Here is a 16,682-nt window from a genome sequence, read left to right as displayed (position 1 = left end):
GACAGGAGAATTTATTTAGTGATTGTTATTTTCAGCAGTAGCTACCTGGTTAAAATAGCATTTTTAAAAAAGTTTCCTGATAAAAATATTCAGTGCATAAATTCAAAGAAAAAGAAGCACCCCTGTGCTTATGGCGACACCCTCTTTAAGAACTCATATAAAAATTCAAGCTCCCCAGAACCAGACTAAGAAAATATATAAACTTTTGTTTAATACCTTGGAAGTCTGCATTTATGATTCCTCATTTATTTGCATAAGAATCTCCAGGCCATCTTTTCCTCTCTGCTTTGTACATTCGCTAGAGACTTAACAACATATTACTTAAATGCATTAGGAAGTCAATGATTATTTTAACCAAGTGAAGTGATCTTTTTTTTTTCTCCTCATGAATTCCCATCCAGACACATTTCTTACATCTTAAGTTAAGGGAAATGATTTACATTCATTACAAACAGCCTGCAGGCAGGCGTGGTTTAGAATCCCAATTAAGGCTGACATTTGCGGATGAGCTGTGTAGGTGTGTACTAATATAAACCAATATTAGCCAAATGAATCTAGTGGGAAAATACAGTTCTTTGCCTCTGCCATGACATTCAGTGAAGGCTCTCTTTAACAGCTTACCGCTTCTCAAATTTCTGATAATGAAAACACACGATTTGTTTCAGGCTTTATTATGATGAGCTGTTTTACTTTGTAGCATTAAGATAATCCACCGACTTTAATTAAAGTTTGCATTATATTACAACATTCATTAGGGTAGATATCTTTTTGGGCTTTCCATTTTCTATTCTTTCCAAGAATTGGAGAAAGAATTCCAAACTCGAGGTGAGAAGGGCGGCAAATAAATCTAATGATAACGATAAATAATTAAACTTTACAGTTTCTAAGCCAGCATTTGGGAAGAGCTTCTGTGAAGTGGTAATGGAATTCAAGAATGACCTTGGGCATAATCAGATAAGAGAGGGTGAGCCCACAGCCACATTTCTAAGGTGGGAGGAGTGGATATAGAGAGAGTTATTTAGGCTGGGGGATTCTTCTTCCCACAGGAACAAAAGCTGACCCTGCTAGACCTGGAGATTGATGACACCAAGCAACATTGATTTACTTCTGTTGGGGAATGTGACTTTTGGGGGCTGTTTCTAATTTCCAATAATATGTGGTGTAATTCTGGGTTGTGTCAGATCCGGAATTACAACAGACTTTGCCAATTTGATGATTTCCTAAATAAAAGAAATTGTTTTAGAAGATGGACTTTGCTCTTTTCTTTTTTAAATGGATTTCATTACTTGGAAACCTGACATTATTCCAGATCTCCAAAAAAAACAACAACAACCCATAATCCCAAACAGGGGTTGTTATCTGAGAACTTGAGGAAAACTCAAGAACTGGTGACCTTTTGGATGGAAACTCGTGTGGGTCAGTTCTGAAAGGGCAAGCTTGGACATACATGGTTTGTTTTTCAAAGTTATTTTCTACGTCTTTTTTTGCAGGCCAAGAAAGGCAACTATGCATTCTTGTGGGATGTGGCTGTGATAGAATACGCAGCCTTGACAGATGATGAGTGCTCTGTGACCGTGATTGGAAATAGCATCAGTAGCAAAGGGTATGGGCTGGCTCTCCAACATGGCAGCCCGTACAGGGATCTCTTCTCACAAAGGTAACAGAAGAACAAGTGGGTTTCCTTATCCTCATTTTTTAGTCCTGAATTCCTTGTAGGTGAACCTGGGTTCTCATACTTTCTTCAGGCTGCCTCCAATTTAGCAACTTGGACAACTTAAGGGAGGCAGGAGAAACAATGTTTATTTAACTACAACCTCTCCCCATTGAGGGGTAGATGGGAAGCTAAGGTAGGTAAGTGCACAATGGAGCAATGTGGTTGCTGATGAGCAAAACTTTTGGGGAAGGGGTATAATTAGCAAGAATTGGATTATCTGCATCCAGGAAATCTAAATTAAGAGCAAAAACAAGGGTTAAATATTTTGTTATTGCTATAATTGCACAATGACAAACTTGGGTTGACTCCCTCAACAGGATATTGTAGTAAGCGCAATTGAGTTGCACATTATTGTTAAATGTTTCGGCTTTACAAATACTCCCCCCCTCTCTTTCTGATTGGGAGGGGGTTGGATTGGATTCAGGCCTTGTTCTGGATAGGAGTTCTCGTCCAGCCAAATAGTCAGAGCTAATGACACCGTGAAAAATAAAATTTTACAGGATGCACACAAAAAAAAACAACCCCTATTTGCTCTACCTAAATAGTTTTCTGCAAATACCAGGTTTGGGGTTGTACTTTATAGTGACAAATATGCAAAACCAAAATATTTACAGCCATTTATAAACAGCGCATCTCTGTAACTAAGCTGTGTCCTTCATTGCTCCTATAATACTACAACTGGGAGCTCAGAGGTACATGCCTAAGAATAACAGTCATGCAGTGGTCATATAGGGTTTACTCTTGGTCAGTGGTATAGTGAATTGTTAAATGCAATGTTTGCTTCAGCATGACTCAGCCTATACAGACATCATGACTCAAAAGTTTGTCAAAATTGTTTGTCAAAACTGCATCTGTGGATCATTTGATGTAAAATGGGTCATTATATCCATAAATAACATGACACACAATTCTATAAAAATCTCAAAATATTTCCCCACATCTTACAGAGCTATTGGTAACTTTGGTATAGTTAAGGATGATCCTGAATCACCTTGTCAACAAAGAATGCACCCTAGAGCTGTTCTCCTGTTCCTCATAAGGAAACTAGGTTCCTTCATACACAACCAAAGAATGGGGTATCATCCTTCATCATGTGCTCAAAGAAAGGCAGGATTTCTAATCATGGTTCTAGCAAATTAAAATTAAAAATAATTGTTACCTAAACAGGAACTTCTGCTTAGAAGAGGGACATTCCTTGCTTTGTTGATATTTATCATTATAGATGTGTCATTGTGTACTGCCAGAAGTTGTAAGAACCAGTAGAATTTGCACACCCATCTCTGGGAGTTGCTTCTGAAATGGGCAGAGATCAAGAAGAGGTTTCAAGAGTCAAAGTCAAAAGAAATGTGCCTTAATAACACAGTTCTCTAAACCCACCTGTCAGCCTCCAAGAAGTTTGCTTGACATCTTTTGCTGCTTGATCCTTGTCAGCTGCCATAGAAACAGGGGGAGGGGTAATTTAGTATTTGGGTGGGTGGGTGGGTGGGAAATTTGCTGGAGTGTGAAGACATTCCTGTGTGAATTAAAAAGGAGGGGATGCTATCCTACTGTACAACTGCATAAACTTATCTCTACTAAGCCAAGGTCAACCGTCTTGGCATACCAGATGACTGAGACACCACCTGAAGATGTGCCCCGTATGACATTATGCGCACCTCAGATTGGATGACCAGTCTGGACTCCTGGGGCAGGGAACTTGGGATATGTTTCAATATGTAATTTCTGCATCTGTTTGCCTCAGATCTTGCTTTCCTTTTGTTGCTATCACTTCAAAATCCAGTAAAAGTACTTTTCTCTATTTTAATGGGAGTCTAAGGATTTCTTTCTTGGATTTTGAATGGAGGCACAACCTGACACCACCTGTTTGTCAATAGTGCCTCTACCAGCATCAATTTATGGTAACATATTTCTAAATCCAACCCAATATCAAGATGTCTGCATTCAACTCTTCCAACTTGGATGGTGTTAGTACTAATTTTATCTTACATTAACCATGCAAAGAAAAACCATTTTATAATTCATGCCAACTTTCAATTTCTACTTTTCCTGTTACACATTGCATTGGGTAGGCATTCTCAGCTTCTGGTTTCTTCTGATCTAACTTCTACAGGATTCTAGAGCTACAAGAAGCCGGGTACTTGGATGTCTTCAAGGAGAAATGGTGGCCACGGATGGGTCGTTGTGACCTGAACAGCCACACCAACGCCCAGACAGATGGGAAAGCCTTGAAGTTGCACAGCTTTGCAGGGGTCTTCTGCATCTTAGCCATTGGCCTACTCTTGGCCTGCCTGGTGGCCGCCCTCGAGTTGTGGTGGAGCAGCAACCGTTGTCATCAAGAAACACCGAAAGAGGTCCATAACTTTTATTCTTATCACAGCTATGGGTAGGGAGTATAAAACCTGGACAAAGGGGAAGAAAGAGAAAAGAGGTAAAAATGGAGGCATGGAAGTGTTAGGTACTCTCAGTGGATTATGGTGGAGATGAGGACATTGAAATACAGGGTGGTCTTGTTGGTTTTTTTAAATTATTAAATAATGCCTGTTTTCTTCTTTTTCCCCCCTTTGAAATCCCATATGTTTGTGTCTTTATGGAAGGTGCCAAAATGTCAGCTCTGACAACTAAAGTCCTTTATTTATTTATAGAGCAGATACAACCTGGGAGGCAACAGCACCACAAACATTCCCGCATTGCCTCACCATTGTGCCTCAACCTTGCCATGGAGAGACCATCTTTAGGGGTAAGAGAGTAGCTCAGCTGCCCTGCCTTTGGCCCCTTCCTCGAGCATGAAAGTCCGAGAGCTTTAGAAGTACAGAAACAACTTATCTGGGTTCCCTCAACCCCCACCCCAAAAGAGGAATTCCATGTGAAACCCTCATTTTTCTTAAACCAAGTGGTCAATGGTCCAGGTTAGGGTTGTGTACCCAAATCAGGACATGCAGTAACCCTTTTCCTCTTGCATGCATGTGTTTATGACAAAGCACCAGGAAAATGTGTTCAGAAAGGTGCTCCCTTTTCTACCCCCAGGACAATTAGCCTAAAATATTCCTCTTTAGCTAGGTCCTGCATCCAATCTATTAATCTAACGAATGTAATAATGCTGCCCAGTGGTGTCATGGATTCCGAAGAGTTGCTTCCAGGGTTCAAGGGAAGGAAATAGCCACATACTGACTCTTTTGTACTTGCCAAGCATGCTACATGTACAAGCATGTATCGCTAAATGTATGTACTTCCCAGTGGAGACAGTCCATGTGTTGGAGATTGCAGACAATGATGTCAGATCCACATTTATGGAGGCTTAGATCAGCAGTGAGGTTTGTGCAGAACCTTACTTCAACCCACTGCATATGAACTGTAGGACACTTGAACAGTCTCTCTGCTCTGGAATAGGGGAAGAAAAAGAGGATTTACTGCCTGAAATGACTCTGTTTCAATTATTGAAAGGTAACCACTGAAAACCAGGGAAGGAAAATGACTCACACAAACACTACAGGTGGTTCCCACCCCACACAGAGGTGAAGGCATTACATGATGCATACTCTGTGATTCGTATTCGTAGTGAAGGGAGGAAGACAACAGCAAAGAAGGGTGTGGAGATCAAGGATAGTTCATGAGTTGTTCTTGCAGTGCAGTTTTCTTTATGGAGGAAAATACTACGGAGTGGGGGGAGGGACAGGTACAAAGAATGTGTTTTTGACACTGTACTATTCTCTTGTCCATGGTGTAGGCCCAGGTATGATTGTTCATTCCATCCATTAATAACACAAAAATTAATTCTGACATGCCATCTCCCTTTCTTCTTCTTTCTGATACGTTCCTTAAAAAGGGAGCTCTTTTTTTTAATACACTGAATGAACAGCTTGCAAGCACCTGATAGAACACAAATGGCATTTTCTACCATCAAAGGATTTCCCTGCAAACATTTCAAGCGGTATTGATCAAGCTGTCATGAAAGCATCTTACACACACACACACACACACAAAGAAATGCAGCAACTGTGTGCATCGACAGTTCCATCTCTCTGGTTGGCTTACAGATGTGAAGGCATCTAAACCACCTTTTATTAAGAGCTGATGTTTCCTCCCAGAGAGCTAGAACAACAGCTGCTACTTCCCAGTTGAGGAAAGACCCATCGATGCTCGAGTTTATTTGCCACGGTGCCAGGAGCACTGCAGCTTGACTGCCACATAACAGCTCAACTGTCAAATGCATTTAATCTAATGTATCAGCTTATAATGCTACATTTGTCATCAACATCTGTGCAGCCTTTCCCGCCTCCCCCCCCCTTAAAACAATAAAACAATCAGGGCATGCTTTGCGGACAAGTCAAATGAGCTTTTAGCATCTAGTTCCACAATGTTTTATTGTGAAAAGCAATTTTTGTGTGTGCCTGCGTGTGTGTGTGTGTGCATGCACAGATGTGCATGCGGAATAGTCGGTTCCATTTGCCCATGAATGCAAGTAAAACTAGAAGAGCTGAGAACTTTAGGTTTAGGCTTGGTTGTCAATAAATTAGTGAAATAAAATAAAATAAAAGCTAAAATTAAAACAACAAAAGTTGCAACTTTTACGTTGTATAGCTGTTCTTGGACATATTATTCTGCAGGTTATCAAGCTAAACTCTGGGGCTGGCTAAAGTTACCAAGAGAGTGGGAGAAGGGGTCAATAATTACATTTTGCCATCTCTCTCTTTTTTTTTTTTTTTGAATTTACCTACTTTCTCTCTACATTTTTATGACCATTTCTTTTCCAGTTCTGTTGTCTGTTTGTTGTGAAAGAAAAGCCGGGTTGGTTGTACTGTAGGATTTTTCCCCTCATTGTATCATTTGGGTACATTACAACAATACATAAAGAGGGTTCCATACATTAAGTTTTACCAAAATCTACAGAGATAAGAGATAGATATTGGTTGAAGTACAAGAAGGGGAAAAAAAACGCGAAAGCCACACTATTTGACCCTTTCTTCCTTCCTGCTTTTCTTCCCCCATGGAGATTGCCCGTGAGGTGAGGCTGGGTCTCGGGACCATGGTGAGCATTTCTATGATCACATGTGAGCTAATCCGATGCTTGCAATCATTCCAGGATCCACTTCCTGTCTTCCATTTCCATGCCTGTAGTGAATGCTCACCTACCATTGTGAAACCGAGATGTCCTCGGCTTTCAACTCTGCCATTTTCAAGCAGATCTTTTTCTTGGAGATCTGGGCATGCCAATCAAAAACAGATCATGATGATCTGGCATTCACAAGGAGAATATTCTCATTTATCTTCCGTTTGTGCTTCTCCCTTCATTGTTCTCAATCAGACTATTGATGCATCACTCCATGATCTGCTTTCCTCAACTTGGTGTCCTCCAGATATTTCAGCCAGGGAAGCCCTAGACTTCTCAGCCAGCATACAAGCAGTTGTGGTACCTCTGGAGGGTTCAAGGTTAGGAAAAGCTCTTCAATTCAGTTTGTGGTATCTCCAGCATCTCATTCCCATGAGCTCCTGAACGTTCCTTCCAGCAACTAAACCTTCATTTTTTCTGCATACAGAGCCTGTGCTCTACCATCACTCATGAATCTTGCCTTAAATATATGAAACTGAAGGCCCGCCACTTTTTAACTGAAGTACTAGTAACCCAATCCAAACATGATCTAGACACCCAGAAGCTATGTTTCACTCTCCTCCACAGAGCCCTAAAGGAATACTGTACAGTATATAAACAACATGAAAAAAATGCATAAATCATACAAGATTTCAGCATTCTTGAGCAAGTTCTAATTCCTATTCTAATATAGTGTGTGTGTGAAATGCCCATTATATTTTCATATCTTTATGTCTGTTTAAATATATATAACATGCTGTTAGATTCAAGGCAGATATCAGGAAAAAATATTATTTCTGATAAACAAAGCCAATGAAGACACATGATAATGATCATTAAAGCTGAGCAATGCTTTAATCTGGTCTTGTTCAGACAACTAAGAAACTGGATGTGAAGTTAAGAAATTGAAGTTAGCAGAAAGCTTTTTCTTTCTCTCTCTCTCTCTCTCCCTCCCTTTTTAAAGTTTAATATGAATGTTGATTCACTCAAAAAGGTTCATTTCTTTTCCAGATTGGGAACATCTCAGTATAGGGCCATTTCATGCAGATAGTTAAACTGACTATATGTCAAGTGCACACCAAGCTTCCTTTGTTATCAACCAACAGAAAGGAACAATTGAGCTGCCTTCTTACTATTTCCTTCTGTCACGAAGAGTGTGGTTCAAAAATGTAATCGCATGGTAACTTTAGAGTTCTTCCCTGCCCACAGTTTAATAATGACCAGCTTTTCCAAAAGGTGGTGGGTTTAGTGATAGTGTGATGGCCCGGGGTGTGGCACAAAGACAACACAGTCACATAAGTAAGAAGAGTCCCTTTAATACCTCCAACTTTGCCCCCAATGTCCAGGTTACCTTCGGCTAGAGAAAAACTCTCCCAAGAATAGTCTTTAAATGGAGGAAATTGTCTGAAAACAAAGTACATACAAACTGTAACTAAAAATCCACACAAACCACGCTGAAGTAATTAACTTGACAGGGCAGGAGAAGGAATTGCAGACTTGAAAGCATGGCAATACTCACACAGTTGGGAAGATGCCAGGAACACAGATAAGCCTCGACAATACCAGATAACTCATGATTTGTTCTCAACAATTTGCTGTGAGCAACCTCCCTTTTTAAACACCGTGTTCCCAGCTGCAGCTAATGAAGGGAATCAGGGCCCTTTCCTTCCCTGTAAGCCACGCAACTCTCATTGCTCCCTTCTCTGTTCCTCCCTGTATGCCCTAGGATGAAGAGGGGGGTGGGCCTTGATCTTCCTCTGAATTCCCTCTGCCTAGCTCTACCTCTCCCCTGCTCTGCCCACCCAGACATTGCCCTTCCCCAGTGTCTTCCACAGCCAATGGAGCCACACTCCCACTCCCTGTCAGCTGCTCAGCCTCCTCCTCAGAATCAGATTCTGACAGGGGCATGACAGTAGGATCACCTCAGGAGAAGAAAAAAAAGGCCACGAAGCTCTGTTCCATGAAGCAAAATGCTTTCTGAATGCTTCTTTGCTACACATGGTGGCACCCTGGGTGGACTGGTCAGCAGACTGTTTGCAGCAACAGAGCAATCCAGAGGTCAGTTGCTAGTGGTCCATAGTAAAAGAAGTAAAAGGGGAAAAATAAAAGAATGCCACATCCATGAAATACAATGTACTAAAAATATCAGTGCAGAGAACAAAGTGCCACCCAGCTGCCTACCTTTTCCCATTTTTTATGAACGAGAACATCATGTACTTACATACAACAATATTTCTAATATATGTTTCTGTCTTTGAGGAGCTGTCCATAAATTGCACATTCCTGTACACATATCAGTACATTAAATTTGCTCTAAGGGCTTGCAAGGTGCTAGAAGTAGTAGCTGCAGTAAGTAATAAAGAGACACTGATTGATCCTTTATAATGGAGTAATTAAATTGTAGAGAGTAAATCATTTCCCCCTGTTGCTTTCTCTCAGCTTGCTTAGCAATCTCGTGCTTCAAAAACATCACCGTGTTTTATTATTTTAAACTGTTGCATATCCCCAAAAATGGAATATCAAAGAAATACATATCCAAGTCAATAAAAAGGTTGCAAATTTCAAAGCAAAATATTTCATATAATTTTTTATCAGCAGGGACTTCATGTAACTTCTTGATCTTCCCCAAATAGTATGGAGAAGAGAGATTAAGGTAGACTTTGAAGTCAATTTTTTGCAACATAAAACATAAAAATGGAGCCCAACCCTGCAAACTGTATTTGAAATACAGTCAGCAACATTGATTTTATGTAGCATTAAGTGGTGTTTGACTAAGTCAGTTGCCAGATTAAATTAATGAGCATAATTGAGTCTTATTTTTCCCATTCATATATGCATTATGATTATACCTTACTCAGTATTGAAGCCTTGACTAATGAGGATGTAAATTAATGTACATTAAAAACCAATTGCTTAACCACTTTATCTAGCTGGCTTAATAGTGCGTAGTGGGGACTCTAAAAAATGGCAAATAAATACATACATTATTTCCATTTCATCCCATCAGTGGATTGATCATTATAGCAAAGCCTTTTCCCCTCTGTCAGATGTTGACAAGAACCAGAATTACAGCATTGCAAATGTAAAAACAAATTGGGAGTAACAAAGGTGATGGATGCAGAATTGCTAAATATGAGTCACTTCTAGGCCATCCATTTTAGATGGGGACTGACCTTCACGGGCATGTTCTTTAGAAGTTCACAAAGAACACGTGAGGCATTTACATTTTAAAAGCAAGTGGGAGCCCTTAAGAACTTGCATGTCACATAACCTTGGCAGAGGTTTGAAAAAGCTTTCACGTTCCTTAGAATACACAATTGTGTCTTATCTTTGTAGATGAAAGTTGCTAGCCACCCTGATGGCAGTTGAATTGTTTGGGAGATTGTTCGCAATTTAAAGTTCCAGAGTAGCCAGCCAGCCTGCCTTCCTCCCATCCTCCCTTCCTTCCCAACCCTGCCAATTTCTTTTTCTTTCTTTCTTTCTTTCTTTCTTTCTTTCTTTCTTTCTTTCTTTCTTTCTTTCTTTCTTTCTTTCTTTCTTTCTTTCTTTCTTTCTTTCTTTCTTTCTTTCTTTCTCTCTCCCTCCCTCCCTCACTTCTTTCTTTTCAAAGAGGAAAAATTAAGATATAAAATTACAACAAAAAGGGAAAAGCGGGAAAGGGGACAACAGGGAAAGTTTAAAAGTGGCACAATATATATATTCTCTCTCTCTCTCTCTCTCTCTCTGTGTGTGTGTGTGTGTGTGTGGGTGTCATATATATATATATATATATAATGCACACACACACACAAAATCTCTTGCTCTAAATAAACCACAGAACCCATAAATGCACCATAATAACAATTCCACCAATTGTTTGTTTTACTAAATTACTAAATATTACTAAATATTTCCATAATTAGATTATTTATAGAGAACTTCACAGTGGCTGTTGTATATTTATATCAGTGGCCAAACTATCACTTTCCCAAAGCAACAGCGTAATTCTTTGTGAAAATCATGTATGTGCACACAGAAAGGCTCCACCTACCCCCCCTGAAATGTTGCCATTAGCTTCCCTTATACAGTGAATCCCATTTTACTGACTAACAAATCAAAATGCCCGCAGTCACGGTATGGTCCCTATGTTAGATTATGGAGAACCAAATTGAGATTTTTCTCCATCTCTCATGAGTTCTAGGCAGCACATCAGATTAGATTGATTTGTAGCAAGTTCTGCAAGTCCAAATCTCATCTCTGATAGCCCTCAATGCTTCATTAAACATTAAGAGGCGATTGATTTCTGCCCATATTAATACCTCATCAGGCATGGGAAGTTTTCTCATGACGCTGATTAATGATCCCAGTTCCTGAAAAATTAAACATGTAATGTAGCCAATGGCAGCCTGTGCTCAACCTTTAGTTGACTTTAGTTAGTAGACCCTCATTGAGGAGGATCACTTAGAGGGTTTTTCTTTTTTTTGGTACCATAGTATAACAGAATATACAGTATATAAAGCTAAATTATTCGGAGTGTCTTATTTTAAATCTTTCCACAAACTGAACTCATTAATGCCACTTAAATCAAGTTTCAGAACCGTGATTTAACATAGCACTTGTGTGTAGTAATATTCACCATCACAAGTCCTCTTGATGCAGAAAGACCCATGAACAGTTGATGCAAATGGACTTCAATACCTTCACGGCCATTCTCATCCAAGGTGTTCTGACCGAGGCTTCCCGAGCCAGCAACAATCACATGCTTAGTCACAAAAACCCTCTATTTTAATGGCTGTGAATTATATGCATTCACAGCCCGCAATGAGTCCCAAACAGTTTATGAATAGTTCAACAGAAGTCTGCCACAGTCTTTCGGGATAAGGCTGATAAGCACCCACCTTTATCTCCGTCAAAATACTGCCAACGACTAAACTGCCAATTACAATGGAGCACAGAGTCAACACGGAACTTCAGAGTTTAAACCGACCAGAGCGAACAAAGTTGCTTCCTGCAAAGGCTCATGTCCCTTTGCTCCTCCTTTATGTCTTATGGAAGGGGCCAATCACTTCCAAGTCTTACTCCCAAGTTGCCCCTTTTGTCTTAACTGTTCTTGCCTTCTGGCAGCTCTGCGCAAGCGCGCACTGGGAACAGGGTCTCCCTTTTCCTTTGCCTCGTTGATGTCAGATTCCGGTGGCTCCAGAATCAGCACATAACTCTCAGATGGCCCTGGCCCCAGGGACCACAGAATGAGCCAGGTGCATTTGGCTAACTTCATACAACACGTTGACAGTGACCTACTCATTACCTCTCTATCTAATGTGTTGCATGAATCCAACCCATGTGAAAGTTTACAATTCAGGGTGTTATGCAAAGCCCCAAATTTCCCAAAGGTGCTTTTTTTTTTTCAAGAGGCAACTGGACTTTCTGGTTTTTCTTTCAAGACAGTTCTGCTTCTCACCCAAGAAGTTCCATCAGCTCTGACTGGATGGTGGGGAATGAAAGGATTTATAAACCTCCAAATAATTTAATTCAATTAATCACGTTTGTGGGAACTCAACCTTTAAGAATACTTTTATCCAGAACCATCCGCTGAATAGTTGGGACCATTGATTTCATAGATCACATTCTCCTTTGAATCAGTGTCTTGTGTGAGTGTGTTTAAGTCACACAATTCTTTAAAATGGATCTGTTAAATTTTCTCCCTGGGGTAAATGCTACTTAATGAAAACTCATCATGGCAAATACATATAGCTGGTTTCATTAACTTATCCTTTGTTGCCTATATTTGAATTTTTCCCATGACAGTTTTTTTTTCCAGCAAAAATGTTCCTATTCATGCAATTCATAGTATGTACTTCTCTATCATTCTCTTCTCATCTCATTTTGTTCAAAAGTTGTAGAGGGAATCTTTCAATTTTTAAAAGCAATCTTTGGAGACTAAGAGATTGTATTGCAAAAACAGTTGTTTGCCTTGAAAGGGATCCAGGAAATGTAGCTACCCTAGATTTGATTAAAAGCAATTTCTACTGAATCCAAGCCATCACTGGATTTTTCTGATTAACATTACCTATTTCTTCAAATTAAAGAGTATCATTTTATTTTCCTACAGAAAGATAGAGATATGGATATCCCAATTTATAATGTCCTTGCTATGAAAACTGGAAATTTATTTTCCTTTAGTTCAGGGGTGTCCAACCTTGGCAACTTTAAGACTTGTGGACTTCAACTCCCAGAATTCCTCAGCCAGCTTGCTGGCTGAGGAATTCTGGGAGTTGAAGTCCACAAGTCTTAAAGTTGCCAAGGTTGGACACCCCTGCTTTAATTGAATTATAACATCCTTTTACCTGTTTGGTAAAGTAGGGTAGCTTTGGAGTTGACAGGATGTTACTGTGTTTTGGATCTTGAAATTCTTCATGTATTCCATCTGTCTTATATTCCTGAAGAGTTTTTGTTGAAATGATGATAGTGCTGAACCTCTAACAAGCCTGGATAGAAAGCAGATTAGTAGTTGCTAAGGTGAGGCAGGAAGAAAGAGAGAATAGATTTTAAAAAAAAGTATTTATATTCTTGATGGCAAAAATGGCATTTTTATTTATACCTATCCCCCATACAGTGACAGTGCATTGATGCTCTTCTTAATTTTGTATCTGGCAAGAACAAATTTATAATATAATAGTCCTGGTACAATTAGATTATCTTAATTTTGCCCCCAAAAAAAATTAAGGGGAGCCAATTTGGCATTAAAAACAAAAATCTGGAGGACAGTTTTTCCCCCCTTTAAAAGCCAAATATTCAGGCGTGCTAAGAGCCTCACAAAGAGTGTATTGTATAGGGTCAACTGGTGTGTTATATTTGCCAATAAAAATTATTACCTTGGTGCTAATGCCATGATTTGTACACTGATATTCAGTGCCACGTTAGAGAAAAAGGAAAGATTTATCATTCCAAATGATGGCATCTCAAGCTGTCCTCCATTTCCCATACTAGTATGTTAAATATCTTTTCCCAATATGGCTTCTGATGGATGACACAGAAAGCAGTAATTTGTCAGATGTAATGGTGCAGAAATTAGCCACAAAAGACCTTCCTCCCATATTGCCTTGATAATCTTGAAGCTTCACACTTCTAATCAAACAGCAATTTAAAAAAATCTTAGTGAAGATGTTGACATCCATGACTCTCTCTCAACTCTTAATAGGTTTGTTGCAGATAGATATAATTGGCTTACAATCTACAGTTGTTAAGTTTATAAAGAGGGAAAAAGCTTTCACATACTTGCTTAGAACTGCTTTATATTTTGAGAAATGACAAAGAAATAGCAAATTTGAGGGGGGAAATCACGTTGTACAATTAATAACCAAACCAAGAATTGTACACTTTTCTTTCCAGGGTTTCAATGGCACTTGGTTTGGTGAGATGGATTTCTTATCATTATCCTCGAATAGTTGATGAATCAATACAGATAAATTGCACAAAAAGAAGAGAAATGATGAGGTGAAAAATAAGGAAAAATAGTTTGGGAATGTGCTGAGAAGGAGAATTATAACTCAGGGCATAAATTAATTATATAGCGAGATGATATATACAGGCAGAGTCTGACTGCTGAGTTTTATACTGCATATTTTTTTAATTCAACATGAATGCAGGTAATACATATCTTATATATCATATACACACTTATGGATCTATATTTAACTTTATAGTGCTCTTTTCTCACCCATTGTATTAAATATCAATCACTTCCTTTCTATAACGCTCCAAAGTAGACAGGCAGACAAAAGTTGTTTGTAGTAGGTCACCCTATCTCTAAATTACTGTTCTTTGCTGATCTTCCATTAAAATTATGGTTGTCTCATTGCCATGATCCAGTCCCTCTCTCCTAGCCTTCTTATATGCAGGGCTCATAATAATTTATGTAAACAATGAAAGATCCAATTATTTAAGGACTTTAGCTTTACTTGGATGTTATACCTGAGAGACTAGATGAAGAAAACAAAATTGACTTGGCCCAGATTCTGGATTTTTAGCCCCTGCATCAATGTACAATGGTGATTTGGGACTTTAGAACAAAAGATGACTCAAGCTGATTAAATTATCCTCCTCCACCTGCCCCAGACAACTTTCAATCTGTGACTTACCAAAACTAATTCATCCAATGCATGACCATATTTTTGTACTTCTTGTAGGTAACAAAAACAAAAGGCAACCCAATCTTTCCGGTTGTCTGGAACAGTATTCATCAATCTCAATATTTTACAATGGGTGGACCACAACTGGCTAGGGAATTGTGGGAGTTGAAGGCCACCTATCTTAAAGTTGCTGAGGTTGAGAGATATTGCTCCAGACCCAGAGTCCACAATTATGTAGAACTTCAGATAGAAGAGCAAATTAAATGGGATCCAAACACCCATTTAATCTCCTCTACACCCGAGGAATCCATCAACCGCTTTTGGAAGGGATTAATCTACTCATTCCCCCCTTTCTTGCAGGATAAAGAAGTCAACCTAGAGCAAGTCCATCGGCGTATGAACAGTTTAATCGATGAAGACTTAGCTCACAAGCAACTGTCCCCCGCCTCCATCGAAATCTCAGCCTTGGAGATCGGTGGCATGTCATCCAGCCAGGCCCTGGAGCCTGTCCGTGAATATCAGAACACACAACTTTCTGTCACCTCTTTTTTACCCGAACAGACTGGCCACGGGGGCAGCAGGACACTTTCCGGTGCCTCTGGGAGCAACCTGCCACTGCCACTGAGTAGCTCTGCCACAATACCCTCCATACAGTGTAAACACAGATCGCCGAATGGAGGACTATTTCGCCAGAGCCCCGTGAAGACCCCGATTCCCATGTCATTCCAGTCTGTGCCGGGCGGGATCATTCCAGAGGCCCTGGAACCTTCCCATGGAACCTCCATATAAAGGGAGTCATTGACCAGCAGAGATTTTTAATACAACTGGGGGGGAGGGAAATTTAAAAAAAAGACTCTTACATTTTTCTTGTACATATCTGTAAATATATGAAAGAATGAAGTGGGGTTAAAAAAAAGTGTATTTTGAATATTCCCAATTTTCAAAGTCAGTAAAAAACAAACAAACAAAAATACAAAAAAAGAAAGAAAGAAAAAAATGTACAAAAGACTTTGTAAATTTTGTTCTCTATGAATAAAAAAAAAAGGCAGAAGAACTTGTGACTGTTCTCAAGTGACCAAGACAACCTGTTACTGGGACCAAAGGCAGGAAAAATGTCTTTGGTTTTAACAAATGGTACTTTCCCCCCCTCCTAATGTTTATTTTGATTTCTTGGGAATGGGGTCGGGGGAGAACCTTTCTACTTTTTTTTCTCTTGTATTTGCTCTCCTCTCATGCTCACAGCTCTTCTGAAAGTTTAACGAGGGTGGGTACCCCTGAAATGTTAACACAATGCTGGAAATAAATGTGGGGTAGCGAAACTTCCTTGCTGTGATTTAACAATGGGTACTGTCAACAAAGCTTTGAATGATAGGAGCGATCCTTGATTCATTCTGAAAAAATATTTGGTTGGTGCAGAAGTATCCTTCATATAGAGGAAAAGTTTCAAGCCTGAGTGAGTGCTATCAATAACCAATGTTCATCCTAATCTGTTAAATAAGCTTCCAGCAATGTCATTGAGATACAGTATAGAACTACAAGTCAAATGTTTGCTTGCAGATATTTCTCTTCATCTATCTAATTGTAGATGTCCAAAAACTTCTGGTGGATCCAGCTGGGTATGTATATTAAACTTTTGCAGTTTATGATGGATGTGCAAGTTATTGCCAATATGGGTAATCAGAATTATTCTTCCTCTTCCTCATCCATTTAGTCCTACAGATATAACAAAAATGAATTATGGCTTCAGTGAATCAAGCACCGAGCAATTTTTCAA

General features: G+C 39.4%; 1 protein-coding gene and 1 long non-coding RNA gene across 8 annotated transcripts in view; one reads left to right on the top strand and one right to left on the bottom strand.

Annotated features, from left to right (window-relative positions):
* The window catches only part of GRID1 (glutamate ionotropic receptor delta type subunit 1), a 654,467-nt gene extending 638,250 nt beyond the window's left edge, over window positions 1-16,217 (top strand). For 2 of the 6 annotated variants that reach the window (XM_087963843.1, XM_087963842.1), the window contains exons 14-18: window positions 1,491-1,657; window positions 3,825-4,065; window positions 4,362-4,451; window positions 6,705-6,740; window positions 15,269-16,217. In XM_087963843.1, the coding sequence (XP_087819969.1) occupies window positions 1,491-1,657; window positions 3,825-4,065; window positions 4,362-4,451; window positions 6,705-6,740; window positions 15,269-15,697 (963 nt within the window). In that variant the 3' untranslated portion in view covers window positions 15,698-16,217. Of the gene's footprint in view, window positions 1-1,490; window positions 1,658-3,824; window positions 4,066-4,356; window positions 4,452-6,704; window positions 6,741-15,268 lie in introns of all 6 variants that reach the window. The other 4 variants (XM_087963845.1, XM_026674217.2, XM_087963844.1 and 1 more) reach the window with 4 other exon arrangements.
* LOC148130789 (uncharacterized) overlaps window positions 1-16,682 on the bottom strand; it is a 119,386-nt gene that overhangs the window by 10,533 nt on the left and 92,171 nt on the right. For both annotated transcript variants that reach the window (XR_015749314.1, XR_015749313.1), the window contains exons 4-6: window positions 13,124-13,264; window positions 2,874-4,091; window positions 217-305 (exon numbers count right to left, since the gene is read on the bottom strand). This is a non-coding gene — a long non-coding RNA (uncharacterized LOC148130789). The remainder of the gene's footprint in view (window positions 1-216; window positions 306-2,873; window positions 4,092-13,123; window positions 13,265-16,682) is intronic.

This window comes from Notechis scutatus, chromosome 4 (genome assembly GCF_049901735.1).
Source record: "Notechis scutatus isolate UNSWTSFEM ecotype Mainland chromosome 4, rNotScu1.2, whole genome shotgun sequence".
NCBI classification, from domain to species: Eukaryota; Metazoa; Chordata; class Lepidosauria; order Squamata; family Elapidae; genus Notechis; species Notechis scutatus.
This window is presented reverse-complemented; position numbering and strand designations above follow the sequence as displayed.